General features: G+C 54.8%; 3 protein-coding genes across 6 annotated transcripts; 1 reads left to right on the top strand and 2 right to left on the bottom strand.

The window, feature by feature from the left end:
* Positions 1-17: 17 nt before the first annotated feature.
* LOC102261262 (chromosome unknown open reading frame, human C22orf23) lies at positions 18-6,481 on the bottom strand. 2 transcript variants are annotated; one of them, XM_005883212.2, is made up of 7 exons: positions 6,321-6,481; positions 5,893-6,004; positions 5,003-5,071; positions 1,803-1,985; positions 987-1,118; positions 675-775; positions 18-502 (listed from the first exon to the last, which is right to left on the bottom strand). In XM_005883212.2, exons 2-7 carry the CDS (start codon positions 5,993-5,995, stop codon positions 431-433), a joined length of 660 nt encoding a protein of 219 aa, XP_005883274.1. In that variant the 5' UTR covers positions 5,996-6,004; positions 6,321-6,481; the 3' UTR covers positions 18-430. The 2 variants fall into 2 exon arrangements, with proteins under 2 accessions (XP_005883274.1, XP_005883275.1); XM_005883213.2 differs by having other exon boundaries at positions 5,009-5,071.
* On the top strand, positions 5,552-16,598 carry POLR2F (polymerase (RNA) II (DNA directed) polypeptide F). Of its 3 annotated transcripts, none has more exons than XM_014530807.1 (5): positions 5,552-5,589; positions 8,307-8,376; positions 11,597-11,727; positions 15,791-15,862; positions 16,419-16,598. In XM_014530807.1, the coding sequence occupies exons 1-5, from the start codon at positions 5,555-5,557 to the stop codon at positions 16,507-16,509; spliced, it is 399 nt and encodes a 132-aa protein (XP_014386293.1). In that variant the 5' UTR covers positions 5,552-5,554; the 3' UTR covers positions 16,510-16,598. The 3 variants fall into 3 exon arrangements, with proteins under 3 accessions (XP_014386293.1, XP_005883273.1, XP_014386292.1); XM_005883211.2 differs by lacking the exon at positions 5,552-5,589 and adding an exon at positions 6,590-6,733; XM_014530806.1 differs by lacking the exon at positions 5,552-5,589 and adding an exon at positions 6,590-6,733 and having other exon boundaries at positions 16,348-16,598.
* Positions 16,599-18,632: 2,034 nt separating this feature from the next.
* SOX10 (SRY (sex determining region Y)-box 10) lies at positions 18,633-25,415 on the bottom strand. Its single transcript, XM_014530794.1, has 4 exons — positions 25,248-25,415; positions 24,288-24,615; positions 20,046-21,976; positions 18,633-19,994 (listed from the first exon to the last, which is right to left on the bottom strand). Exons 1-3 carry the CDS (start codon positions 25,413-25,415, stop codon positions 21,273-21,275), a joined length of 1,200 nt encoding a protein of 399 aa, XP_014386280.1. The 3' UTR covers positions 18,633-19,994; positions 20,046-21,272.
* Positions 25,416-26,797: the final 1,382 nt, after the last annotated feature.

Below are 26,797 nucleotides of genomic sequence, written 5' to 3'. Positions count from 1 at the left end.
GAGCCATGTTCATTCCCGAGTTCAGAAGACTAGCCATGGGGACACAGCGCGGCAGGTGGTGGGACGCGGGCCTGTGGCTGCCCTTAGACGTCTGTCCACGATGGGGAGCCAGGCCTTGCCTTCACTCTGAATGGGGCTCTTTCCCCAAGGAAAGAGTCAAAGCCGTGTGTGTGTGTGTGTGTGTGTGTGTGTGTGTGTGGTGTGCGCGCCCCTGGGTGCAGTCTCGGGAAGAATCGACTCATTCTCTGACGTCCATTTTATAGGGTGCTGTGTATGCCCGGGTAGCCTGCACCCTAGGCCAGGGCAGTGCTGTGTGACCATCTGACATGGCTGGAGGCCTGAGTGGGTGGGCTGACCTGGGCATGACCCTGCTTGGCAACGGGGTGGGCTCCAGTGGTCAAGGCTGGGCTGCTCCGCCTCTGGAGACGGATTAGGCGGTGGCCAGAGCCTTCCTGAGTTCCTTGCTCCTCTGGTGGTCGATGTCCTCCATTTCCCGTAGTTTCTGCAAGGGCCGCAGGGAAAGCTGGGCATCAGGGCAGGAGCTCCAGGCGCCAACACAGACGAGGCCAGAGCTGGACTCCGCCAGCCTCAGCCACAGCCGGCCCTTCCTTTCCACTCGGACCTCATACTTCTCACGGTGCCACGTCCCCGCCACCGCCTGCGGCTGCCCCTACCTGGGAGATCTCCGTGAGGATGAGCCCTCGGTACTGTCTGGCCCGGCCCAGGGCCTCCATCTCAGCCAGGAAGTCTTTCCTCTCCTGGATCTCCTTGACCACTGGACAGAGAGAAGGGTGGTCATCGCTCAGGGCGATGGGGGCCGTCAGGCTCCTGGGAGGGGTGCGGGGGGGCAGGCACTGCCTCTTGGGGGAGGAAGCAGTCCTGTGGTCAGACATTGTGTCTCGCTAGTTAGCCGTCAGGGGTCAACCCCTCCCGGTCCTGGGCCCCTCACCCCCCTCCCCGGCGCCAACTGGTCCATCTGGGCTCACGTTCTTCAAACCGGTCCGGCTCGGGGGGTGGGTCCTTCCGCTGCACAACACGGGGCTTCCTTTTCCGCTCCTCCTTATCCTTCCCCGTGGCAAAGATGTCTTGGAGTCTTCGCTTCTCCTTCTCCAGATCTCCTGTAAGGCCCAGAAAAGGCCTCGTTAAGGCACGGAGGGCACCCCGGTTCATGGCCGGTGTTCCCAACTGGGCATGCTCGCTCCAAGGTGCCCGGGGAACATGGAGGCGGCTTCTGCAATCCCGGCACCGTCTAGCCACGCGCTCCTGAGCCTGCCTTGTCAAGATAGGCAGGGAAAGGGATGGAAAGAACCAAGAAGAGAGCTTCGTCAGAACCCACACACGGCTTTGGTGCAGAGCAAGGCTAAGAAAACTCAGTGACCGCCGCATGGCGGCCTGTGTGCAGTGTAGCGGGGTCTGGGCCCAGAGTTCTGTGACGTGCCACGGAGGAAGGGGCTGAGGGCTCCCTGGAGCAGGCTGGGGTGCAGAGAGCTCTGGATTTGAGGCACCGTGTCAGCCTGAGAGAGCCATGGCCATGAGGTCTGACGGCCGGCCACTCATCAGAGATGGAGAGAATCCAGTTAATTGTTGAAGAGCATTCTGGAAAATTTTTGAAAAAGGACAACCTGTCTTCTGCTGCACCCTGAACGCTCCCTGGCTAACGTGCCAAGGCTCAAGAGCATTGGCGCCAACAGCGGGGGAATCTGAGTAGATTCGTGCTCACCTGCTCTGCTCATCTCCCCGCACCCTCCTGCCCCTCGTGGACGGGGGTACAGAGGGGCTCTGGTCCAGGCCCTCTCACTTACGGGTGGCTCGAGGCTTGAACTGCTCCCGGCTGTAGGCCCCATTGGCCTGGCACATGCTGGCAGGCCGGAGCTGGGACCGGGCCGCCAGGATGGGAGGCAGGCAGACGGCTGAGGCCGGCTGCTTGGCAGGCAAGACCCTCTGGCTGGATGTCGGGCTGCAGTACAGGGGCAGAGCTTCTCCTTCTGGGGAGGAAAAGGTTGGGGTGGGGGGTCCCCTGGATTTGTATCCATTTATAAATTGGCACCTTTTATAATGAGGCTAACAGTGCAGAAGAGTCTTTCCTCCTCCCTCCCAGCCCCCCTCTGCAATGGTAGCAATTTGGTGGTCTCGTCCGTTCTGTATGATACTATATAAACATGCTCATACAATGGACCACACTGTGCTACATTCCATAATAGACTCTTCACTTAACAGTGTATCATGGATCTCTTTCCAGATCACTCCATTTGCATGTAACTTATTTTTTAAAATATATTTTATTGATTTTTTACAGAGAGGAAGGGAAAAGGATAGAGAGCTAGAAACATCCATCAGCTGCCTCCTGCACACCCACCACTGGGGATGTGCCCGAAACCAAGGTACATGCCCTTGACTGGAATTGAACCTGGGACCCTTTAGTCCGCAGGCCAACACTCTATCCACTGAGCTAAACCCGTCAGGGCTATGTAATTTATTTTTTACAGCTGCATACTAGTTCTTGCGATGGCTACATCATATATTTAACTAGTCTCCGCATTTCAGAAATTCAGGCTGTTTTTATTTTATTTTTACTACTTCAAACAACACTGCCATAAACATTCTTGCACACCAAGCCTTCGTACTGGTGCTTTTATTTCGATAGATGGATTCCTAAAACCTGCTTGGTCCACAGGGAAGGAGGGATGGTTTGGATGGTAATAGACACAAATCTGTCTCACTGCCCCGGCCCAGACCTGGGGCTCCTCCGCTAGGCCGGCCCTGTTTGGTTCTGGGCCCTGTCTACCTAGTCCACCTTCTTCTATCATCCACCCGGCAAATACGTAATGAGCATCTACTCTGTGCCAGGCCCGACCAGTGGGGGTAAAGTGGTAAGAAAGGCAAAGTCCTGCCTTCGTGGCGCCTGCATCTGGGGTGTGGAATAAGGGAAAATAAAATACGTAGTATGTTAGGTGGTGGAGCGTGCAGTGTGTGACAGCAGGATTCACAATTTAAGTAGGGTGGCCAGGGACACTCTCATGAAGAGAAAAGACCCGACAGTGGTGAGGGAAGAGCATTGGAGGCAGGGGGAGCAGCGAGAGCAAAGGCCCTGAGGTGGGAATGTGCCTGGAATGTCTGAGGAACAGCCAGGAGGCGAGAGTGCCAGGAAAGCCATGAGCAAGGGGGATGTAGTGGGAGTAGAGGTCAGAGGTCATGGAAGACACGAGAAGGACAGGGCCCTGTAGGCCTCTGGAAAGACTGGCTCTTACTTTGTGTGAGGTTGGAAGCCATCGGAGGGTTCTGAGCAGAGGAATGACATGATCCTCTTGGTTGCTGCTGAAAATATAATAGTGTTGGGGGCCAAGGGCAGAGGCGGCCAGGATATGGGCTGAAGGTCAAGCGATGGGCTGGCTGATGGGTCAGATGTGGGGTCTGGAAGGACGGAGCTGCCAGTGTTTCGCATTGACCTTCCCTTCACACGGCGCTATGCATCTCTCTTCTAAAGTGATGCTGTGCTTCCTAGAATGTCCCCCTGCTCCCTCCACCCCCTATTTCTGCCTGTCCAGTGCCAGATGCTCCCTCTTCCTTTGGTCCATTCTCAGCAAATAATTATGGCCCGAGTAATTCTGGGCATTCAGGTAAAGGAGAGAAATTTGTGGCTTGCAACAGAATTTGAACCAAGGCTCAGAACGACAGTAGGATTTGGATAAGAGAAGAAAAGTAAAGAGAGTATAGAAGAAAGCAGATTCAACAGCAATGCTTGAAGGCAATTAAAAAAACCCCAAACCTCTAAGGGGAATAATGCTGCCAGGTGAGCCAGTTACTGGTGTTGTTCTAACCACTAATCCTTCAATAAATATTGAGCACCGAGGTGCTGGGGCTACCCTGGTGAACAAGGCAGACGTAATCCTTGGTCTTCTGGCATTGACTTTTAGTGGAATTCTAGGACAATCTCTGTAGTTGTGTGACAGGGGACACCATTGATTAGTATGCTGCTGACTGTGGAGACTCAGTTATGACTCAGATGTGCTATGGCACTCGGCTCTGGCAGCCTGAGTTGCCCTTGCCCACAATAAGGAAAGACATCTGACCCATGACCTGGCCTGATGGATCCTCCCTCCCTCCCCAGCCAGTGCTGAACAGACGATGCCTTTATCTGCCTCCCTGACTCTCCCTTCCCTTTGCTTCTGTGGTTAATCAGATGCCCTCCCGATACACACATTCTTTCTTTGGAGAAGGCGATAGCTTTCGATAGAATCAAGGAAAATTGTCAAGCTTACTCTGGCTCTCTCTCTCTCTCTCTCTCTCTTATTGATTTGAGAGAGAGAAAGGGAGAGAGAACCATCAATGGATGCCTCCTGACTGGGGATCGAACCTGCCACCTTTTGGTGTACCCGATGCCGTTCCAACCAAGTGAGCCACACCAGCCAGGGGTGGCATTCTGTCTCTTAAAGGCAACTTTCCAGGTCTCTGTTCTGATCCATTAAATGTTGATTCAGTTGAATCTCAGAAAGTGAGGTTGCTTACAAGATCTTAGTGCCCCCCCAAAATACTACAATTTGTGGTCAGAGGTGAGCCGTGCAAAGGCTTTGCATAGTCCTCCCAAGTTGGAATTCTGCCCATTTTCTTATTTCTGCTAGCTAAGCTATGAATGGATAAAACAAGACACATACATACACAGTTCTCTCCTCTGGGGAGCTCATATGGTATGTGTGTAACAGGGAGGAACAGATTGCAGACATGACAGTTTTGAGGCGATTTTGGCTGGGCAAGAAGTTCCAATTGCTCTGTGATCTCTTGGGGAGGTTGGCTAGAGCGGGACTGCAGGAAGCTGGTTGTGCCAGGACGCATGTCAGGAGGGAGTAACAAAGGCCCCTCAAGGTCAATTCCCCAGGGGCAAGATAAAAAATACTACGCTGTACTGTTTTGGTCTTTGAAAAGGATGCCCACTACTCCTTAAGACGGAGGAGCACTACAAAGGTGGCCCAGAACCCCTCTGTCCAGCAAGCCTCTGTGGACTGACCCTTACTTTTCATGGTGTCCATGATGTGTCGCTGTTGGAACTTAGTCAGTTTGGATTCCTTCATCATCACTGCAAGAGAAAGCACTTGAGTCAGGCCACCTGGGCTGCGGGCAGAAGCCTTCATCTCTCACCACTGAAATGCAAAATTGTCACCTTCTCCCACCATTCTGCACCCAAGCACTCCCTCGCTTACTCTTCTGCTTTATTTTTTCCTGTAGCACTCGTCACCATCTAAGCTCTATAGACTTTGTTACCCTCCCACTAAAATATTTGCTCCATGAGAGCAAAAATTGTTGCTGTTTTTTCTTCTTCTTTTTTTTAATGCTGTATCCTCACCACCTAGAACACAGCACATACTGGGCTTTTTAATGTTTTTCATTGAGTGAAGGAATGCATAAATGAATGAATGAGCAAGTATTCACTAAGCATGTGTCAGGCACTGGAGCTACAACAGGGAGCCAAAACAGGAACAACCGTACCCTGATGGAGTTCCCGGGCTAGAGGTGTAGGATACTGATCCAATGAGACACGCTGAATATCTGACTACAGGTTATGCTGAGTCCAATGAAGAAAAGGTATTTGGTAAGGTGAGGGCACATAACAGTTACTGTTGTTAGTGGGGGTGGGGGGAGGAGATAAGGCTTCCCTGGGAGGAAACAGAAAGTCCATCTAAGGAATGCACAAGAATGATCTACTCTGAAATCCTTTATTCTTTGACTTTTAGCCACTTGCAAGTAAGTTGTAGGACCTGAACCTTCCTGAACCCAAGGCTTCTCCTCTGTAAAATGAAAATAGCAATGACGAAGCCACAGGTCACGTGGGGGAGACCTGAGTTTCAGAGGATAACTGCTACCGCCGCTCTTACCCGGTCCTTTAAGCGTAGTACTAACCTCTGAGGAGCTCGCATGTTCCAAGGGTGTAAGTGGTCTGCTTGGGGCAGCGACAGAAGCCCGTTCCTTTGGTCACTGCCTTTACCCTATCCTGGGAAGCCATGGGAGGGCTCTGCGGAGGATAAAAGCGCAGTGGCACAGCCGTCTCCCAGGTCCAATCCCTACTCCAGCCCCCCCCCTCCCCGCCCCCAGCCCAACACCAGCAAAGTCTGGGAGCAGTCCAGTCCCATTAGAATTGTGACGCCGCCCTCCACTATTGCGACAGTGCCCTATTCTTCCACCCGAGCAGATACGCAGGCAGATGCACACACGTGAACAGAGACCTCATCTTGACCTGGTGTCTGTGGCAGGAAGGCCCTAGGAAGGGGGCTTCCGATAGCCGTGCTCACGACAGTGCCTTAGGTGTTACGCCCAAATTGAAACCTCACCCTAAAGTAAGACGCCGGTTGGGTGGGGCCCCTCGCAGACTTCAGCGGCGGCTGGGACCCACCCCGCCCCGAGCGGTGGCTGGGCTCCGAGAACCGAAGACCGTAATCACGGTTCTACCGTGGCACCGCGCGGAGGCCCAGCGGAAATACTCTGAGATCCTGGTGTACAGAGCGGGCTGCTAGACGCTCTGGCTACCATGGTAACGAGCGCGCCAGCGATTCGGCGCATGCGCGCACACCTACAGCCCAGGCCCGCCTTCTGGTAGTGATCGCTTCCGGGTTACCGCGCAGGCGCAGAGAACGCGTGGCGCCGAGCGAGGCGGAGGCGCGCGGTTTGTGGGTCTCCGCGCACGGGTGCGGGGCGCGGAGCCGGGTCGCTGCGGCGCGGGCGTCATGTCAGACAACGAGGACAAGTGAGTGCGGGAGCGAAGTGGCCTTTGCGGATCCTCGGAAGGGGCGGGTGAAGCGGGAACCTGGGTCGAGGGAGGCTGGGGAGCCAGGAGTCGAGGAGCAGAATCTGAGGGGACCTGGGCTGCTGAGGGGGCCCGCGGTGCTGGAGCCGCGAGGGCGGAGAGCATAGCCCGAGGTTGGGCACAGAAAGGCTCGGGCTCGAGGGTCCAGGGAGGATCAGTGCACAGGTGCCTTCAGCAGACTTCCGCCGAGCCGGGCGCTGTGCCTTGGTTTGGGACCGTTGCGGTGCATTAGGCATAGTCCCCGGTCTCCACGTGCTCCCTTTTCTAGAGAGGGGACGGCCCATGGACAGATGCGACAGCATCCTGTGAGCTGAGGCAGGGCCTCGAACAAAGTCGTTGTGTTTCAGCGTCGATGAGATGCTGTAGGAACGGCACTCCTGCCTGTATCAGCCGATGGATGGTAGCGTGGGTTTCCGCACGTTGTTCTGCTTCAAGTCGCAGGAGCCGTCCACGATGTTAAGTGAGGACCTGCTCTGCAGAAGCACCGCAGGGGTGAGGAAGGCCTGGCAGGGTGCCGTCGCCTGGCTGAGAGAAGGCGGTGGCTTGTACTAGGGCAATAGTAGTAGAGGTAGTAGAGGTCGTGAGCGGTGGCTTGAGTTCCGGATTTATTTTGAAGCGAGGGCCAGAATGATGATCTGATGTGTGTGTGGGGGGTCCAAGGAGAGGTCTGTTCTGAAGATGAAAATAGGGGCTTGGTCAGCATAAGCATATTATTCCAAACGAAGAAGCAGGTGAGGTCATCAGGGGAGTGTCCGTGGAGAAGAGGAGGTGCCTGCTGGACCCTGGGCCTGAGCCTTTCTGTGCCCACCCTCGGTTGATGCTTTTGGCTCCCGCCCTTCCTGCTCGCTGGGCCCCATGGGCAGTTAGAGCATCCCAGGAGAGGTGCTTGGGGGGCGGGGAAGAGGGGAAACCTGCCGAGGAGACTGGGAAGGAGCAGCCAGTGAGGCGGGGACACACCAAGAGAGTGAGGAGAGGGCATTGAGGGAGAGGGAGTGGCCTAGGGTGCCAACTGGGAGGCCAAGCTCAGTGAGAACATGAACAGTCCATTGGATTTAGCAACACAGACATCATTAACACGCTCGAAAGAAGCAGTGGTTTTGAGGGAGTTATGGAGGTGGGCATCTTCTTGGAGTGAGATTACGACAGAATAAGAAGAGAAGAATGGGAATCCGTGACGTTGGACAACTCTTCCATGAAGTTTGCTCCCAAGGGGAGCATGGAAATGGGCTCCATGGGGAGAGCATAGAGAAGTTTTGTCTGTTTTTTAAGGTGGGGCAGTAACTACCTGTTTACATGCTGATGGGAATGATCCAGTAGAGAGAGGAAAGAAACAGTGAGGATGCATGAGTCCTGGCACAATTTGCGGGGCTGATGGGAGTAGGTTTGAACACAAGTGTGATTCACTCATTAAGTAGATATTTATCGAGCACCCCCTCAGTGTTGGCTGAGACACCCCATGCCCTCTTTGATTCGATTAACTGATGCTCTAACTAACTGGTCTCTTCTTGTACAGTTTTGATGGCGACGACTTTGATGATGTGGAGGAGGATGAAGGACTAGATGACTTGGAGAATGCTGAGGAGGTCAGTAGTTAACCCTGGGCTCTCTCTTCTGCAGCCCAGGCTGCCAGATGGCCTGGCCAGTGATAATTCCCCGAATGGACCTGCCTCCTGTTTGTGCCCCTGCCACAAGCACCCCCAGTTAGAGTGAGCAGAGTTCCAGTCCTGGGTGGTGGAGAAGCTCTACAGGGTGGGTCCCAAGGCTTTTGTCCATTTGGATCACAGCCCATGGCTTCTGGGACAGTTAGTTCACTGTTAGGTGAAATGTTACCTTCATTCATTCAACAAAGGTGTTGAATGTTTATTATGCGCAAGGTGCTCTGCAGGGTGGGAGTTCACTGTTAGGTGAAATGTTACCTTCATTCATTCAGCAAAGGTGTTGAATGTTTATTATGCACCAGGTGCTCTGCAGGGTGAGGGTAGGTACATAGGAGCAAGGGGGAGGGTGACCTGGGATAAAGCTGGAAGAGAAGGTCCCAGATCAGGCAGATTTCATAGCCTAAAGGTAGCGGGAAGCCACTGAGGAGTTTCGAGCAAGGGAGTGGCATGATCCAGTTTGCCCTTTAGAAAGAGCATTCTGGCCTCAGAGTAAGGAGCGAATTGGGGAGAAACAAGAGTAAAAGAGAGAGACCAACTAGGGAGCTCTCATAGACCTCCGGGGAGAGGCCTGTAGCTTGGACTTGGGCACTGCTAGTGTCAGTGATGAGAAACAGATGAAAGATATTTTGGTGGATTGGCTATGGGCTGAGAAAGTCGGGGATGACAAGGATGACTCCTAGGTTTCTGGCTTGAGCAGCTAGGTGGATGGGTGACTGGCTTCGTGAATAAAATAGGGCTCTCCCTCTTGCGTGACTGATGCAGGAAGAGGTGCTTTATGTCTCCTGGACAGAGTGGTCCCTTGACTTTCTTAGGCTTGAAGCTGAAGCCCCTCTTTGAATTTTCTCTCCCAGGTACCTGTTCACTGTGTCAGACACCTCCTTCCCCACCCTTCCGGTCCCCTTCCATTCCTGTCCTGTCATCTTTGCCTCCTACCTGTGGGTTAGCTCTGGTCCCTTTCTACATACCTAGGGCTCAGCCTGGTTTAGATCTTTATTGTTTTTCACCATCATTACTGCAGAAATTGTGTTCCTGGTTTTCCTGCCTTCGGTCTGCCCTGATTGCCTTTCTGCTGCCAGTCATCTTTCTTACCTGCCCACGTGATTGATTTCTGTTGGTCTTCCTTAAAATGGTCTCTTTGCTTCTGCCCTTGCCCCTCAGAATATTCTCAACAGAGTACCCAGAGTGGTCATTTTAAATGTTAAGTCAGATTGTGTCTCTCTTCTGCTTAGAACCCTCATCCAGTGGTTTCCCATTCCATTCACAGTAAATGCCAAAAAGATGTCCAAGGTTCTCCATGACCTGGCCACTCGCTCCCTCTGTGACCTTATCTCTTCTTGCTGTCCCTGTCATGCCAGGCAGGTTCCTGGTTAGGACCTTTGATCATGCTGTTCCCTCTTCCAGGAACACTTTTCCCTAAGATATCCCCATGACCTGCTTCTCGCCTCCTTCAGGTCTGTCCAGGTCATCTCACTGAGGCCTCTGTGACCATCCTATTGAACTTGCAGCATCCTCCCCTTCCTTCCACATCACTGCCCTGGCACTTCCTGTCTTTTTTCTCTGTTGTCATACTGTACACTTTACTTATTAATTTTATTATCTCTTCTCATTATAATATAAGCTCCATAGGGGAAGATTTTTTTTTTTTTTTTAATCATAACACATTTTATTTTGTAGAAACACCTGTCAGTAAATTTCTGGTCAAATACTTTCATCAATGTTTTCATTTATGACATTTTATTTGAGAAATTTCAGTATGGATTTAACCAGACATATAAATCATGCGAGGCGAAATGATTCTCTCTTCCATTTTGTGCCACATCAGGAGCTGGCGTTTGTGTTTACTCTGTCGCCGATAGCTTCACATCTTTGAGCAGATAACTTTCTGTCCCTGTTATGTCTGGAAAATGGGCCATTTGAGCTAAAGGATATCCAGGTCCTTTGACTGTTAAATTGTCTACACAGTCTCCATGTGGTCTCTACTTTCAGTCTAGGGCATCAGGGTTCTCTCCAGTGAGTCTTCTGTAGATTATTCGGGAAGTTTTTCTGTATTTTAGTGTATTTCCAGTTTGTTCCTGGGAGCATGTCCGTGCAGCATCCACTCACTCTGCTGCCATTTTTAATCTCTATGCAGGGGAACAATTTTTATGTCTTCCTGCTCTGTCCCGAGAACTTAGAACACTACCTGATATGTAGTAAACACTCAGTAAATATTTGTTGACTTAATTCTTTATTATAGAATTTATTCTGCCTACGACCCTATGTGCACCTTTGCTCTAATCATACTCCACAATTAGTTGTCTAAACCTAGTGCATTCTCTCCCTCCTCTGTGCTTTGGACATGCAGTTCAACGTGTCTCCATGTCCTTCCCGTCCGTTGGCTTGGGAACTCCAATGAATTCTTCTACACTAGTCCCAGTCTCATCTCTGGACTGTCTTCCTAACCCACGCATGAGTCAGATGACCCTCACCTTCTTGTTAACTTTGTTGCACACTTGCATACCTTCAAAGCACTGCTGTTCTGTTTACTCTTTCTCCTTCCCTGACTATGAATTCTTTAGCAGAAACTCTTAGCTTTCTGTCTCAGCACCTATTATGATGTCTGGCATGTGACAAATGCTTCATAAGTAATTGTTATATATATATGTGTGTGTGTGTGTGTGTATGGAAAAATGTTTGCTAGTTTCTGCCTTCACTGACTTTTTAGCTCCTTGACCCATTCACTCAGTTATCCTGCCTGAAGATGGGATGCTTGCTCCTCGCTTCCTGCTTAGGGTGATTTGTCGTCTGTGCTCAGGCTTCTTTGTATGGGGCCACGGTTCTGGGACAACCCCATCTCTGGACCCTCCGCTTCTCTCTTCTGGACGAGGCAGCTGCAGCTGGCTTGGAATCCTGATCATGATTCTTCTCTCTTACTAGGTCTGAGACTTTGGCCAGTTCGCTGACTCTCCAAGCCTCTAAAATGGCACTGTAATCCCTACCTCATGAGGTTGTTGTAGGATTAAATGAGGTGTCAGTAAGGCAGCTGCACGGTTGCTGGGGAGTGACAAGCAGTGGTGGTGGTGGTGGCTATCATCGTTGGCATCGTCATCCCCCCTCACTCAGTAAGGCGCCCTGAGACTTTCCCTCTTTCTGCCTTGGTGTCCAGGAGGGCCAGGAGAACGTTGAGATCCTCCCCTCTGGAGAGCGACCGCAGGCCAACCAGAAGCGGATCACCACACCATATATGACCAAGTATGAGCGAGCCCGCGTGCTGGGCACCCGAGCCCTCCAGATCGCGTGAGTGTGTGCCCCTTTCCTGTCTTTTCCATCCGTCAGGCCACAGTGAGCTCCGAGCTGTTGATGTGGCCCAGCCTGGCACCTAGAAACAGACTCTCCCTGCTTCCACATGCTGAAAGTGTGGGTTTAGAGAGCCCTAGACCACTGTGGGCCGTTAGTGGGGGGGCTGTGGCACCCCCATTGGGCTTATGGTGGTTCTTGTCCATGGCCAGCCCGGAGGAGTAGGCAAGCCCTCCATGTAGAGGCCATGCTAGAGGTGTGAAAACAGAACAGTGATGGGGTTCTGGGGATTTGAAATTAGCAGACTTGCCTTTATCTTCCAAGTCTGAAACCAGTTGAAGAATAACAAGGTTCAGGAGATAGCACTGGGTAGGCGGAGATGAAAATGTCTGAGGAGTGCCTGCTCCGACAGTGCAGGCCTCGCGGCTGTCTGCAGGGGCAAGCCTGCCTTCGAAGGTTGCCAGGCCCCCTCTCTGCAGGCAGGTGGCTTTCAGAGAGCAGGGACTCCCCCAAAAGCTAGGCCACAGATGCCTGTTTTCCCCCCCTCGGTTCCCTGACAGATGAGTCACTCCTCCTTCCTGGGGAGGAGTAAGTCGGGGGACAGAGAGGGCAGGTTGGGACTGTTGCTCTCATGAAGGTCTCCTAAAGGAGCCCTCCCCAGACTTCTTACGAGCCTGTGTGCAAGTATTTCTGGCAGTTGGGCTGCTTCAAGTAGGGAGTATTGGACACTAGGGCAGAAAGGAAGCTGGGGCCAGCGTGTGGAGGTCGGCGTGCTGGAGGAGCACGTGTCCCCTTCCTAGTTTTCAGTTAACTTGGGACTTGATCTCCTCCAGTGGTGAAGATGGCCACCGTGTCCACCTCGATAAAGGGCTTTATGGTCGGGCAACATTGCTCCTCATCCGCTCCGCAGCAGACCTCTTGCTGGCCTGGTTGCACTCTTTGCTGGTCTGGGAGAAATTAGAGCCGCGATCCATATGGTCATTTTGGGATCTTTGGGTCCATATCCTCTCCAGTGGTTCTCAACCTTCCTAATGCCGCGACCCTTTAATACAGTTCCTCATGTTGTGGTGACCCCCAACCATAAAATTATTTTCGTTGCTACTTCATAACTAATTTTGCTACTGTTATGAATCGTAATGTAAATATCTGATATGCCGGATGTATTTTCATTGTTCTCGACCCACAGGTTGAGAACCGCTCGGCCATCATCAATTATGGCAGCTGCTATCTACATGTGGCTATTTAATTTTAAATAAAGTAAAATGAAAAGTTCAGCGTTTGGTTTCACCAGCCACATTTTCTATATTCAGTAGTCACCTGTGGCTGTGGTTTCCATAATGGATAGTGCAGATAAAAGACATTTCCATTGTTGCAAAGCAATTTATTGCTGCTCTAGTGCTCATCTCTGCTAAAAATGACCCGGCAGGAAGAATAATGCATAAATTATTTTTTCAAGTAAGTTAAGTCTTTCAAACACTGAATAAGATACTGTGCTTGTACCTGTTGGGGGGTGAAGATAATTAGACACAGTCCTCCTGTCTTCCGGGTGTTTATAGCCCGGGGGGAGGTGGACCCCGTCACAAATACCCAGAACCCAAGGCAGGCAGGTGTGGAGCTTTGTAAGAGGCACAAAAGGGGAGGAGAGAGTGAACTGCAGAGGAGGTGAGAGTTCAGGGGGGACAGGAAAGGGCGGTGTCCCCGGGAGCAGAAACAGCATGAGGCAAGGTCCACGTGAGGCAGGCAAGTTTGGCTTGTGGTGGGGAATGGCCAGTGGCTTGGGACACAAGACTGGAAAAGATGTCATGGAGCCTTGAGCAGAAGATGGGTGTGCGGTTGGTGGGCCGTGGGCAGCACTAAAAAGTGTGCAGACAGACATTCAGAGCATGCTGAGTCCCAGGACCTGCTTTTCTTCGGAACAAGGCGTGGTCCCATGTGGCTGGGTCTGTAGTGCTCCTTCCAGTGGAGGGGTAGGCCGCTGTCCGGCGGTTCCCGCCTGCTGTGAGTGGTGGGGGAATGGCCAGTGGCTTGGGACACAAGACTGGAAAAGATGTCACGGAGCCTTGAGCAGAAGATGGGTGTGCGGTTGGTGGGCCGTGGCAGCACTAAAAAGTGTGGAGACAGACATTCAGAGCATGCTGAGTCCCAGGACCTGCTTTTCTTCAGAACAAGGCATGGTCCCATGTGGCTGGGTCTGTAGTGCTCCTTCCGATGGAGGGGTAGGCCGCTGTCCGGCGGTTCCCTCCTGCTGTGAGTGGTAGACAGCAGGGCTGTAGCTTATCCCTAGCACCAGGCATGTGGCCCTGCGGTGAGGTGCTGAACGAACATTTCTCGGATAGTTTTTAGATGAAGTCGCACTCCTTTCCTTAGCACCACCTAGTGGCAACGTGAACTACAGCCACTTCCTAAGAATCATTACTGTGTTCTTTTATGGTGTCTCTGGTGCAGACAAATTACCTAAGGACACACTCTCACACTTAGCACATTGCATGCACACAGCAGGGCTGGATGAATGAATGCTCTTTAATTATTCATATCTGGAAATAAAGAAGGCATATGCCACATTCTGTAAAGCTTTAACACTTATTGAGAGAGGATATAGGGCAAGTTAAACATTTGGTCTCTGCCCTTGGGAAGTTTTCAGGCTTTTGGGAGTAATAAAGTATTTAGTAATAAAATTAGTAAATTATCTGGTGTAAACTGGTGGCTCTCGCACTGGCTGGTTACCAGAGTCAGCAGGGAGCTTTGTAAAATGCAGGTTCTCAGGCCCCCTCACTAGAGAGTCTATTCCGAGGGTCTGGAAAAGGGTCCTGGGACCCTGACTTTAGTGTACTCTCCTGGTAACTCTGATGATCAGGTTTCGGATCTATTAGGGTAAACCTGAGCTAGAATCATTAGGTGGCTTCCTGGAGGAGGTGGGCCAGGAACTGGCACCCCACCCAGTTGTGCTGTGGGTCAGGCATTGTGCCAGGGTGTGTCCTGGGCCACAGGTGCTCATCATGATCTAATGTGGAAAACTTCAAACAAGGAGTCAGAGTCCAGGGGGTTTGGTGCCAAGAGAAGCCTGTGTAAATGAGCCGGGCACTGAGGATCCAGCTCATGATCCCCAGAGTGGAGGCGTTTGAGTCTCTCCCAGGCCTATAGGGAGAGGAAGAGCGGTCAGAGGACACAGAGGTCAGTGTCTGTCAGGAGCCTCAGGAGTTTGGTGTGGTGGGAACATGGGGTGAACATAGGCAGGTAGCATGAGACGTGCTAGAAAGGTGAGCAGGAGGCTGGAAGAGCAGGACTTCTGAGGGGTGTTGCCAAGATAGAGAAGGAAAATGGGAGCTGGGCCCTGAGGCAGGGCCTGGGGGGGGGCGGGGGTTAGGGCCATCCGAAGGGGAGCCTTTGCTCATGCCATTTCTCGGTGCCGGGAACTCTGCCAGAGGCCCTGGGGAAGATCCTGAGAGAGGCCTTGTGGGTAAAGCTTACTCTCGTCCCATTCACAATACCCTTGTCTTTAAGTTTGTGGATCTTCAGCTTATAAATGGGAGGTGTTACAGCCCAGTGGATGGGAGCATGTGGGGTTCACATCTTGGTTCTGCCACTTTCTGACCTCTCTGTGCCTGTTTCCTCATCAGTAAAATAGACTACTCACCTCAAACAACATAGTCTGTGCGGAGAACTGAGAGCAGGTGTGACACTCAGTGCGTCGCTGCCTGTTGGCCAGTAGTGTCCCAGCATCATTGTAGGCGAGGCAGGGCTTTTTGTCTTCATTTTCACATGAGGATACTGAAGTTTAGAGAGAAATTCAGTGTCTTTGGAGGCAAAATTTAAACCCGGTCTACTGGCTCCCACTCGCATACTCTCCCTGTTAGTGCCCCTGAACCACTGCTCCCCCCCTGCCATGCCTGTCGGCCTAGAGGGTGACCTTTCTTAGAAAAAAGGGAGGTGACCTTTCTAAGTGAGGACAGGGGTGCCCATCCAATCCTGTTTGTGAAGTAAGCCCCACCCCGACTCCCAATTTCCTGTTGGACCTTTCTCCCTGCGTTGGCCGTCTCCCCAACACCTGTCCCTGTGCCCACAGGATGTGTGCCCCCGTGATGGTGGAGCTGGAGGGGGAGACAGATCCCCTGCTTATCGCCATGAAAGAGCTCAAGTAAGTTGCCCAGATCACGGTTTGCTGCTCCAGAGCCCGGGCAGGCATCCTCGATTCTCTGCTGCACCTGACCCCACCTCCCTGCCTGGGGAAGCGGTGATGGTTCCTGTGGATCTCAGCTTGTTCAGGAGTCAGCGCACCAGGAAGGAGGAGGGAGAGGGAGGAGGGGCAGGCACAGGGGAGGCCACTGAGGAGACAGCACCTCTCCTGGCCGTCAGAGTTCCCTGTTCCTGCTGCAGCCTGCCTTCCCAGCCCCCATCTTCCTCCTCCTCCTTCAGACGTGGGATGGCTGAGCCCTCAGCCTGCCTTCCCAGCCCCCATCTTCCTCCTCCTCCTCCTCCAGACGTGGGATGGCAGAGCCCCTCCAGACCACTGTCCCACGCTCGGGGATGCAGGAACTTTCCTTTTATTGCAGTTCTTTTCCTACAAAGTCCACTCAGCCCCAGGAAGAGGCTCCCTGACTTCTCTTTCCTCGCATTCTGCAGACAGTCTGCCCCTCCTGCTGCAGAGCTGGGGTCTCCAGCCCTCATGTGCATGTGCCTTCTCCCCGCCACAGGGCCCGAAAGATCCCCATCATCATTCGGCGCTACCTGCCTGACGGGAGCTATGAAGACTGGGGGGTAGACGAGCTCATCATCACGGACTGAGCTGGAGTCATCTTCCCAGCTGCGCCTCACCCCAGCTCCTGTTCCCACATCCTTTACACGTGTAAATAATAAACTCTCCAACCTTCCCACACCTGCCTCCGGCTATCTGCTGTGCCCACCAGCTTCTGCCCCGCTGTTTAGAGGCTGCACCCGTCCCAGTGGCCCCGTGAAGGTCAGCTCTTTAAGAAGCACCAGGGGCCTTTACCCCTGTGGCTACCCCGCATCCCTCCCTCCATCTCCCCTTCACCAGAGCAAAGGCTGCTGCAGGGAGACACCTCAGCTGCCTTCCCAGCAGACAGACCAGCCTTTGTGCCCAGGGAGCTGGTTGCCATGGAAACTCCCAATTTCCTTTCCAGTGGGGACTGGCTGCAGGGGCTTCTCCCTTCTCAGGAGTATCACAGAGCAGGTCTCATCAAGCCACCCATTGTTTCCTAAGGACCTGCCTCGAGCCTCTTATCATGGGCTCGGATCCCCTTTCAGGAGCAGTGCCCCAGCAGGAAGCTTGGGGACGCAGTGATCTCCGCCCTCCCCAGGCAGAGCCCTGCTGGGCAAGTCAGCTGGAGCAAGGACCCAGCACCTGCCCCCCTTGTCCCCACTCCTCAGGCCACTGCCCACACGGTGTCCTCCATGGCCCGCCTCCCTGGTCTGCCACACCCATACCCTCTCCTTCCCAGCCTCTGGAAGATGTCCTTCCTGTTCTGTGTGGGCCCGTGACCCTCTGAGGCCTTGACTGGGGTGGGTTCTGGGATCATAGTGGCCAGGGAAGCAGGACTCCTGGGCTCAAGGCGTGGCTTTAAATCAGGACTGGAGCGCACCCTCTGTCCTAGGTTCTAATGGGTCCTATTCTCTTCACCTTGCTTACCCGACATGCGGTAAGACCAACCACATTGGATCTTCCCTCCCTGGGGGGCGGGGGACAGGGAGAGGGTTTATATTGACCGCAACAGAGATAGAAGGGAAAATTGGCTCCCTGAATAGAATATACCAGCCTTAACCTCCCTTCTACTCTCAGCTCCCCTTCCCGGAAGAGGAGGAGCGGGCATGGCCCCGGGGTGGGTGCACCCTGGCTGGACAGGGTGGGAGTGATGAGCGGTCAGTTCCAGGAGGGGTGTTTGCTGCCTTGGAAGAGGGTTAATTCAGGGAGCAGGGGACTTTGCACCCCCTTCCACCCTCCTCCAAGCCTGTGGAATCCTTTAATCAAGTTGGGTGCTGAAATTTCAGCTCTGAAATGCCGCCTTTGTGCTGGCATCCAGGCGGCCGCCCTAGAGTGCGGGGGTCACTTTCTCGGCCCCGTTTCTCTAAATGGTCTCTTTGTTCCTGCTGGGCCGCTCAGTATCAGATGTGATTAAAGGGAGATGGGGTTTGGGTGGGGGAGGAGAGAAGGGAGTGGGGGGTTAACCCTTAGGGAATAGGGTGTAGGAGAGATGGAGAAGGGGGTGTTTTCCCTCCCACCTCCCCCTTTCCACTCTGCTCCTCTTTCAGGGAGTCAGTCCCTGGCTACTCAGCTGGCCAGGGCTGGGCATAATCTCTTCACCTGGCTCCTTCTCTCTTTCCATGTGGTCACTCCCTGACTGAGGCCCCAGCACATCCGGAACCTTGAGTCTAAGGGATGAAACAAGCCAGGTCTTCCGACTTCTCTGGGATCATTTGTCCATTTTCCCTCTTCCCGAGTCCCCAGTGACTTCCCAGTCGATCGCATGAGATGCAGAGTCCTGCCGAGAGCAGGAGCAGTGAACAGACTGGAAATGGCCTAATACCCTGTTTTCCAATAGAGGTGAAAGGGCGGGTTGTAAAAATTACGAGCATGTAAGGTTAGCACCGATTGATCCCGGACACATATCTAGAATCGGCTACTGTATATTGGAAAACACTTAGGCCATGAAGAGATCCCGGGGCTAGCATAGGGTTTCTCAGAATATTACCCAATGTTTTCAGTGGTGGCTGGTCTGGAAGGTCGGAGGCTACAGCAAATCTTGGTTATAGCAAGGCATCAGGCGGTCTGTACTGTGATGAAGTGTGGGCTTCGTGGTGATAATAGATTCAGAATCGATTGCCAGTCTTTCCTTAAGAGTATAGTGACAGAACTAATGAAGGATTTAGTGGATTCACAGGGCCTGCTTCTCTTCATTTCAACCTTTTTTATTAGTGACTTGAATAGGATATTCAGGTTTGCAGATACAGAAGGAGAGCTAGTAAGTTGTATTCAGGATTCCAAAAGGTTTAATGTAGGTGGGAAATGGTCAATTCCAACAAGATGAAATCTGTTAAAGATCAGTATAAAATCCTGCTTTTATCTACAACAACAAAACACCGGGAGACATCTTACATACAGTTTGGGGCGGTCTGACTTGGCAGCAGATCCTGTTCATGAGAACAGGGGTTCGCAGCTACCACTAAGCTTCACGGAGCCAGCAGTTTTGGTGAGGTTGCCTAAGAGCTCACATGATGCAGTTTCCCGATGGGAGTCTGGCCACCCTGGAGGACTGGGCTAGGTCTTGGCACGCTCTACCCCACCCCTCCCCAACCCTCCCCACCCCAGGTCCTGACTAGGAGGTGAGAGGTGGATAAGGGAGCTGAGGTGGCCGGTCTGGAGCAGTGGAAAAAGCATCACTTCAGATTAAAAGTGGAAGTAGGGCCTGTAGATGCTGGGCAGATGGAAGAGATGACGGTTAAGAGCTCAATGAGGGAGTCAGAGCATCAGCACTACTTAGCATGAACCTCAAAGCTTCAGTTTGCCCATCTGGAAAATGGGGACAAAGACTGGATCTCCTCCCTCATAGGCTTGAATGACATAAAGCACTTGGCCAGGGAGCACTCCGATAGTGGTAGCTATTACCGTTATTAGCTGGGTATAAGGAAGACTTCCAGCCATTGGAGCCAGCCATCAGTGGAGCATGTGGTGAAAAGATTTCCCCTGCTCCTGAGGTGGAGTGGCTCCTGTCCCCAGCACAGCTTGGAATTCAGCTGAGGAAAGAGCTCCGAGGGAAGAAGCACTGAAGGGTTAGATTGTACATCTGCCATCCTGGGTTTACACTCAGACACAGGCAGCTGCCGTGAAGATTGGCTAGATCCTGGATTGGGCCAGTGTGTGTTTATGTGTGTGTGTATGTGGTTGTGTGTGTGTGTGTGTATGCGGGTGTGTGTGTGTGTATGCGGGTGTGTGTGTGTGTGTGTGCAGAGAGAGAAGGCCCAGCATCACATCCTAAAGGACTGGGCAGCCAGACACCAGGAAGTCAGGCCTGACCCACCTCTCAAGTACCTGTCTCTTGAATTCTATGCAAGCTCCCTCTCCTCTGCTGGGCAAGCAGAGGGGCTGCTGGGAGGGCGCTTGGGCTGAGTTCCAGCTTGAGCCAGGGAGGGGCCCATCTGTAGGGTGGGCACAGCTGGCCTGGGGGAAGAGCTCCCATCTGAGGCCCCAGCCCCTGAGCACACTGACCCACTGCGAGGCCCCCTCTTCCTAGGTAGAGAGGAGACCTTTGGGTTAGCTGTCCTTTGCGTTCCACCCCTAGCTACTTCCAGGAAGTGTGAGGAAGCACAGGTGCAGGGAGAAGAGACCAAGAGACAGGCCAGGTCAGGCCCACCAAGCAGGTAGCTGGAACCTTTAATTTTATTACGGGGAATACTTAATGCAGAGTTAATAGGAGCTGGAGAACCTAGGAGCGGGGGGAGGGGAGAGGGAGCTACTGAGATAAATAAGAGGGGGTAGTAATGAGTTACATGTGGATTGTGGGGGCTGCAGAACAGGAACATAGGGGCAGACAGAGCTACATACTTTATTCAGATACCACTGGGAAGCAAGGGCAAAAGGCCAGGGCAGAATGTACATGGCAGGAGTTTAGTGTCTTCAGCTGCTGCTAGCAACCTGGTGCTGGGCCCCTTGTCCTCCTGGAGCCAAGGGTTTGGGCACGAGCAGCATAGCTCTCAGGGAGCCCAGGAGTGGGGCCGAGAGCAGGGGCCACAGAGCCTAGTGAGGGGAGAGGGAGCTGGCGGAGAGCCAGGAGGAAGGCTCTGTGAATTGTCTCCAATCCTTTCCTCACTTCCGGGATGTGCCTCAAGGTCTGGGAGGCTGTAGTGGAGGAGGCCCTGGGGCCCTCTTTCCGATTAGATGAAAAATCAGGCTGTTGGCATAGAACTGGATCTGGGGTCTCTAAGTTGATTCCTTTCTGTGTTCAGGAGGGAAGGGGGCACTGGGGGGATACCTCCCACTGAGCCCCCACCCACCTCCACACTCTCAGAGGCTATTCAGAGCTGTCCCCAGCCCCCAAGGGGCAGACATAGCCCACTCCAGGCACGGATGCAGGGGTGGCCTTGACCTTAGGCACATGGCACAGGTGGCATGGGTTATGTCAGGCCCCTCGTTCTCCACGCAAGAGGAAACAGTCACAGGAATGGCAAGGCCTCTGATTCCCATCCGACCCTGGGTGCTTCCCCCTCCCAGAGGGTGAACCGGTCCTTCTCAGGTCCTGGGATGGAGGGTCATCCTGGGGGGAAGGTGCAGCCCCTCATGGTCCAGTCTAGGGGCAAAAACCAACCTCCTCCTCCTCTGCCCAGCCTAGAAGTCTAGGGCTTTGCCTGGGCTGAGCCTGGACAGGATGGGGTGGGGTCATCAAAGGCAGTGAGCTCGACAGAAAGCCTCCCCTCAGCTGTCAGCCTCTGCCGCCTCCTCCCCAGCCACCACCAGGACAAAGATGGGCCAGGAACTGGGTGCGAGGGCTTGGGAAGGGCATACTAGCCAGGGGCTGGGGGGATGTGACAGGGCCCCTTTAAGGTCGGGACAGCGTCGTATATACTGGCTGCTCCCAGTGTGTGGGGCTGTGGGATTGGGGCCCTGAGGGGCTGGGATCAGAGATGGCCGTGTAGAGGGGCCGCTGTGAGGGCCCCATGTAGGAGAAGGCCGAGTAGAGGCCGGAGGCCTGGCCTGAATGGCCGTAGTAGGGTCCTGAGGGCTGATGGTCAGAGTAGTCAAACTGGGGGCGGGAGATGGAGGGGAAGGCGGAGCCGTAGTGGGGCAGGCTGAGGGAGGTGTAGGCGATCTGCGAGGTGGACGGCTGGTCGCTGTAGTGAGGGGGCCCCTGGGGCCCTGCGGTCTCCGTCTTCACCTGGGCTTTGGTATCCACACCAGGTGGCGAGACCGTGGGCAGAGCCACGCCTGGCGGCTTGGAGATCCAGGCGGAGTGTCCACTGGCCACAGCCAGGGCGCTGCCCAGCCCATAGCCAGCTGCTGAGTAGCTGCCCACGTGGCCCGGGTGCCCGTTGGGTGGCAGATACTGGTCCAACTCAGCCACATCGAAGGTTTCCATGTTGGACATTACCTCGTGGCTGATCTCCCCGATGTCTACGTTGCCGAAGTCGATGTGAGGCTTTCCGCCCTCCCCCATGGAGCGCCCGTCCCGCTTGGGGTCTGCCTTCCCCGACTGCAGCTCTGTCTTTGGGGTGGTCGGAGGGGTGGGAGGGCCATGGCTCTGGCCTGAGTGGGAGGAAGACAGAGAAGCAGGAAACCAGGTCAGAGGCTTCCAGATGCTGGTAGTTCACCCTCAGAGAAGGGGTCTCCAGGACCTGAGGGCTGACCCTGCGTGCCTTGTACGTCTTACAGGCCTGGGCAGTCTGGGTTGGCGCTGATTTATGTCACGGTCTTGGGTTGCTCTCTAGTGGTTCCTGAAGTCCCCCAGCCTTACGGGTGGGTCCTGCCTCCCTGCCTCCCTCCTGGAAAGGCTGCCTCCTTTTGAAAGACCTTTCCCGTTGGAAAGTTTCCTCCCATCAGCTGAGGTGGCTGCCTTCCTGGCCCTTGGCTCCTTAGCTGCTGAGCCCAGTGGGGCCCTGCCCTCCATTCAGCCGCCTGCCGGCTGCTGTCCTCGCTGACCTCCTCCGCCGCCTCACTCCTGACTCCCTTTCACGTTTGCTGGCTTCCCTGGGCCTCCTCCCGAGACAGCAGTGCTCCCTCTAACCCCTTCCTCCAGGAAACCTTCCCGCTGAGCCAGTCCCCCTGGCAATGTCTCCAGACTTGCTCCACCCTGTTCCTTTGTCCATGTCACATTCACATGTCCATTCGGCAAACACTTAGGGGGCACTGTGCCAGGAAGAGGGGACACAAGCATCAGTAAAATGGGTCGCTGTCTTCACAAGCTCAGAGGCTTGGGGAGATCCCGAGACCCACACGTGGCAGCTGCAGAAGTGCCGTGCTGACGGGCACGCAGGGGCTCGGGCCAGCGGAAGCCACTCACCCTGCCCTGGGGATCTGGCGAAGGCCTCACTGAGGGGAAGGAGCTGAGCTGGGCCTTGAAGGCTGAGGAAAAGCCCAAGCCCACAGTTACATTCTGAGGTGGTGGTTCTCACGGCCCAGGGTCTTCTTTCTGGGTGTGTGTGTGTGTGTGTGTGTGTGTGTGATGTACGTGTGTGGGTGGATGACTGGACGGGAGATCCTAGCACAGAGAGATCAGAGCTCCTGCAGGCCAGGCCTGTGCCCCGTCCAGCAGACCAGAGGGAGGGCTGGGTCACTTGCCACGTGACCCTGGGCAGACCCCTGTCTTCTCCTAACCAGTTTCCTTATCAGTAAAGCCCGGCCTCCATCCTGAAGCCTTCCTGGCCCGGAGTCTGGCGGGGCTGGGTGCTTCTGGAGACCCGACTGAATGGATGGTGGGTGGCCCCTCCCTAGAGATCATGCCCCGCTGCGTCTTGGGCGGCTTTGCATGCACTTGCTTCTTCCTATACCTAAGGCACGTATGTTCCTGCTCCTCCTACACCAGTGATGGCGAACCTTTTGAGCTCGGCGTGTCAGCATTTTGAAAAACCCTAACTTAACTCTGGTGCCGTGTCACATATAGAAATTTTTTGATATTTGCAACCATAGTAAAACAAAGACTTATATTTTTGATATTTATTTTATATATTTAAATGCCATTTCACAAAGAAAAATCAACCAAAAAAATGAGTTCACGTGTCACCTCTGACATGCGTGTCATAGGTTCGCCATCACTGTCCTACACCCTGGTTCCTGAGTGTCTGCTCCCGGGCCTGGATCAAAAGGGGACTCGGGGCATAGCTTCTAAGAGCAGAGCTCTGACTTCCTGTGCGCCCGGCCCACGCACGGCGCTCTATACATGGTAAGCCCAAGCGAGGCAGCCGTGGTGCCGGCAGAGGCCCGGGAGCCAGAGGGCCTGGGCTCAGACCTCAGCCGGTGGCCCATCACCTCAGTTTTCTCACCTTCCAGTGAGTGTAATGAGCCTCAGCTGAGGTCTGAGCCTCCCCGTTTAGAATGACCGAATGAGCGGACACACAAGGCAGCTGGCACAGTGCCGGGCATGCCGTAGGTGCTCAGTTAACGTTAGTGTTATCGTTAATGAGAACCAAACAAGATGGCCTGACTGGCCCTTGCATGGCACGCGCTCAGCGTCACAGGCCCTGTTGTCTGTCTCCCCATCAGACCGGGAGGTGGGAGAGGCAACGCTCTCTTTTCTATCTGCTCTCCCGTTTCTCAAACCATCTGGTCCCGCCTTTTCTTGTTGTAGCTCACCCCAGGGCCCCCTTCACTGGCCCTTCCCTCAGCAGCAGTGCCCCCTCCATCCGCCAGAGCCATCTTACCCACTGCCTTCCCTGGCACCTGGGTCCCTGCACCCCAGCCGGAGTGACCACACAGCCTGGCAAGCCCTGCCCAGGGCACAGGGCTGTCGTGGAGTGCCAGGGTCTCACGCCACCCATCCAGCCTTCACCTCTCCCCACACCAGCTCCCCCACCCACAGCTCAGCATCACACCCCACCCTAGCCCCCAGCCCAGTGTTCACCTGAGGGGTGCTCAGGGTTCCCGTCCGACATCGGAGAGCCCTCTCCCGGGTGCCGGTGGTCCAGGTGGGCGCTCTTGTAGTGGGCCTGGATGGCCGCGGCCCCGCCCTGCTCGGCCTCCCCGCCAGGGCACTCTGACTCCCCCTGGGCCGCCTTCCCGTTCTTCCGTCTCCTCGGCTGGTACTTGTAGTCCGGGTGGTCCTTCTTGTGCTGCATCCGGAGCCGCTCGGCCTCCTCGATGAAGGGGCGCTTGTCACTCTCATTCAGCAGCCTGGGGTGGGCCGTGGGGAGACAGCAGAGGGGCCACTGTGAGTGTCTTCCCTGGAAGAACTGAGGCCCGAGGATGGGCGCCCCACGTGGGAGCTTGCCCTTGATTTACAGACTGGAAGATGTGAGGCCCACGGAACCCCAGGCTCAGAGGGCGGTGACCTCACCCCCAAATCTCTCAAGAGGTTGGGGTATAAGAGCGGTCAGCCTGCTGCTCCTAGTAGCTCTTGGGACGGAGGGGCAGACATCAGTTCAAGGAGAGGAAGGACTTTCTCCCATCAAAGCTGTCTAGCCTGGCTGGTGTGGCTCAGTGGTTGAGCATCGACCTATGAACCAGGAGGTCATGGTTCGATTCCCTGTCAGGGCACATGCGCGGGTTGCAGGCTCCATCCCCAGTGGGGAGCGTGCAGGAGGCAGCCGATCGATGATTCCCTCTCATCGTTGATGTTTCTATCTCTCTCTCCCTCTCCCTTCCTCTCTGAAATCAATAAAAATATATATATTTTTAAAAAGCTGTCCAAGTGGGGTTTGCTACTTCGTCAGGGGGAGCTCCCTGGGACTAGAGGTGCACAAGCCGAGAAGCAGCGTGTGAGGGGGAGGAGCCCGGCCTCTGCCACTTATTAGCTGTGAGACGTGGGCAGGTCACTGCCTGAGCCCTAGTCTCCTCACCAACAGAACCAGGTGACAGTGCCCACTTCACCAGGTGTGGGGCTGGCCAAGATCACGGACGCGAAGCGCTTGGCACCAGGCCTGGAGTGGGGGCTGGCGCTTGAGAAATAGGTGCTGCCCTGACGCTGCTTGCGGGAGGCTGGACAGGCCCTGGGGTGGGCCCGGCTCAGCTCTGGAACACTGACTCTGCTCATTGCAGTGGCTGGGGCGAGGGCAGGATGTGAGCCCTTCCCTGCCTCCTGGGGGAGACCCTGTCTCCTCAGCCAGGCTGACAGAGGGTAGAGGGAGCTAGCTGCTCTTCCCAGACCTGGGACAGGGGCAGACACCCTCTCCGCAGGCCGGCCGAGACCAACCAGTGGAGGCCCCGAAGGCACCGCCCCTGCCCAACTGACTTCAGCCTCAGGCTGGGGCTCTGGTGCCAGAGGGAGGAGGGCAGGATGGGGTACCCTGCAGAGGGTGCTGAGGGGAGTCCTAGACATAAGGTACTGCGGGAGCAGCTCTGTTCTCTGCCCAAAGGCGCTCTCTCAGCCCCCACCCCACCCCCAATGGGCGCCCTCTTCCCCTAGTCAGCAGAAGGCTGAGCCCTCCCACCCGTGATGGGAGGGGGTGGTCATACCAGGCGCCTCCAGCCGGCAGCAGCATTCCTCTGCAGCTTAGCCTCCCCTCTGTCCCCCTCCCCCACCCTTCCCCGCGAGGCCCTGAGCCCAGCCCTAGCCCCGCTTGCTCCAAGGGTCCCTCTAGTGAGAGATGGGACAGGGCCTCCAGATCCGGGCCTCAGGGTTCAGGGAGTGAGATGCCTTCGGCCTCTAGAAGGCTGGGCCAGGGGAGTGGGTGGGCGGGCCCTGAAGGTGTGTGTGGCTGGGGGCAGGTGCAGGGTTGGGGTGGGGATAGAACTGCTTTTGAGGGTGAAGAGCAGGCTTAGACAGCACGGAGGCTCCCTGGATGGTTGGGGACACTGCGCTCAAACCTTCCCTGTGCCCTCTGCCCAGCGGTCAGTGGGGTGTGAATCAGTAAGGAAATGGCAGGGGGTGCGGAGGGAGGGCACCAGCCAGAAGAGAGGGAAGATCCCAACACTGCATTCCAGTGTCCCTCCCTACTTCCTCCCAGCACCCTAACCTTGATAGAAACCTAACCTTGAGCCCACCAGACACCAGCCCATTCTGTTACCACCTCCAGGCCCACCCCAGCCTCGCCCAGACCTCGCTGTTTAGGCTCTCTCCTGACCCCAAGCCCCTCCTGCCCCACCACGTAAAACCCTCCCTGCCCTCCCCCATGGCCCACAGCCCTTAACCGTGAACCCCATCTCCTCTGCACTTTCACTTCACCTCTGTCCTCTGGGTCTCCAAGCTGCTCCCCCACCCAAACCGGAAACCCCCACCTGGGGGGCTCCCAGGGTGGGACACTGGCTGCTGCTCCAATTGCTCCTCCTGGCAGGGAAAGGGCCTGGGGGGCCAGCCTGTGACCCCCTTTTAGACTCTTGGCTCTAGATATTCTCTCTGGGCAGGTCAGCTACATACAGCCAGCACCACGTGACCACATCTCACATCCTTTCCCAGGGGGGCACGGGTTAGCATGA

Source organism: Myotis brandtii, unplaced genomic scaffold (assembly GCF_000412655.1).
Source record: "Myotis brandtii unplaced genomic scaffold, ASM41265v1 scaffold78, whole genome shotgun sequence".
Taxonomy (NCBI): domain Eukaryota; kingdom Metazoa; phylum Chordata; class Mammalia; order Chiroptera; family Vespertilionidae; genus Myotis; species Myotis brandtii.
Note: the sequence above shows the minus strand (reverse complement) of the source record. Positions and strands in the feature narration are given on the sequence as shown.

Excerpts from the sequence above, each read along its gene's own strand:
- LOC102261262 (XM_005883212.2), bottom strand. The coding sequence starts at position 5,995 with ATGGCTTCCCAGGATAGGGTAAAGGCAGTGACCAAAGGAACGGGCTTC. Across the intron at positions 5,072-5,892 it reads AACATGCGAGCTCCTCAGAG|TGATGATGAAGGAATCCAAA; the intron begins GTTAGTACTACG and ends TTTCTCTTGCAG. Across the intron at positions 503-674 it reads TCCTCACGGAGATCTCCCAG|AAACTACGGGAAATGGAGGA; the intron begins GTAGGGGCAGCC and ends CGGCCCTTGCAG.
- POLR2F (XM_014530806.1), top strand. The coding sequence starts at position 6,714 with ATGTCAGACAACGAGGACAA. Across the intron at positions 6,734-8,306 it reads ATGTCAGACAACGAGGACAA|TTTTGATGGCGACGACTTTG; the intron begins GTGAGTGCGGGA and ends CTTCTTGTACAG. Across the intron at positions 8,377-11,596 it reads ACTTGGAGAATGCTGAGGAG|GAGGGCCAGGAGAACGTTGA; the intron begins GTCAGTAGTTAA and ends CTTGGTGTCCAG.
- SOX10 (XM_014530794.1), bottom strand. The coding sequence starts at position 25,415 with ATGAGCAGAGTCAGTGTTCCAGAGCTGAGCCGGGCCCACCCCAGGGCC. Across the intron at positions 24,616-25,247 it reads CCAGCCCCACACCTGGTGAA|TTCTTCCAGGGAAGACACTC; the intron begins GTGGGCACTGTC and ends CTCGGGCCTCAG. Across the intron at positions 21,977-24,287 it reads GAACCCTGAGCACCCCTCAG|GCCAGAGCCATGGCCCTCCC; the intron begins GTGAACACTGGG and ends CCTCCCACTCAG.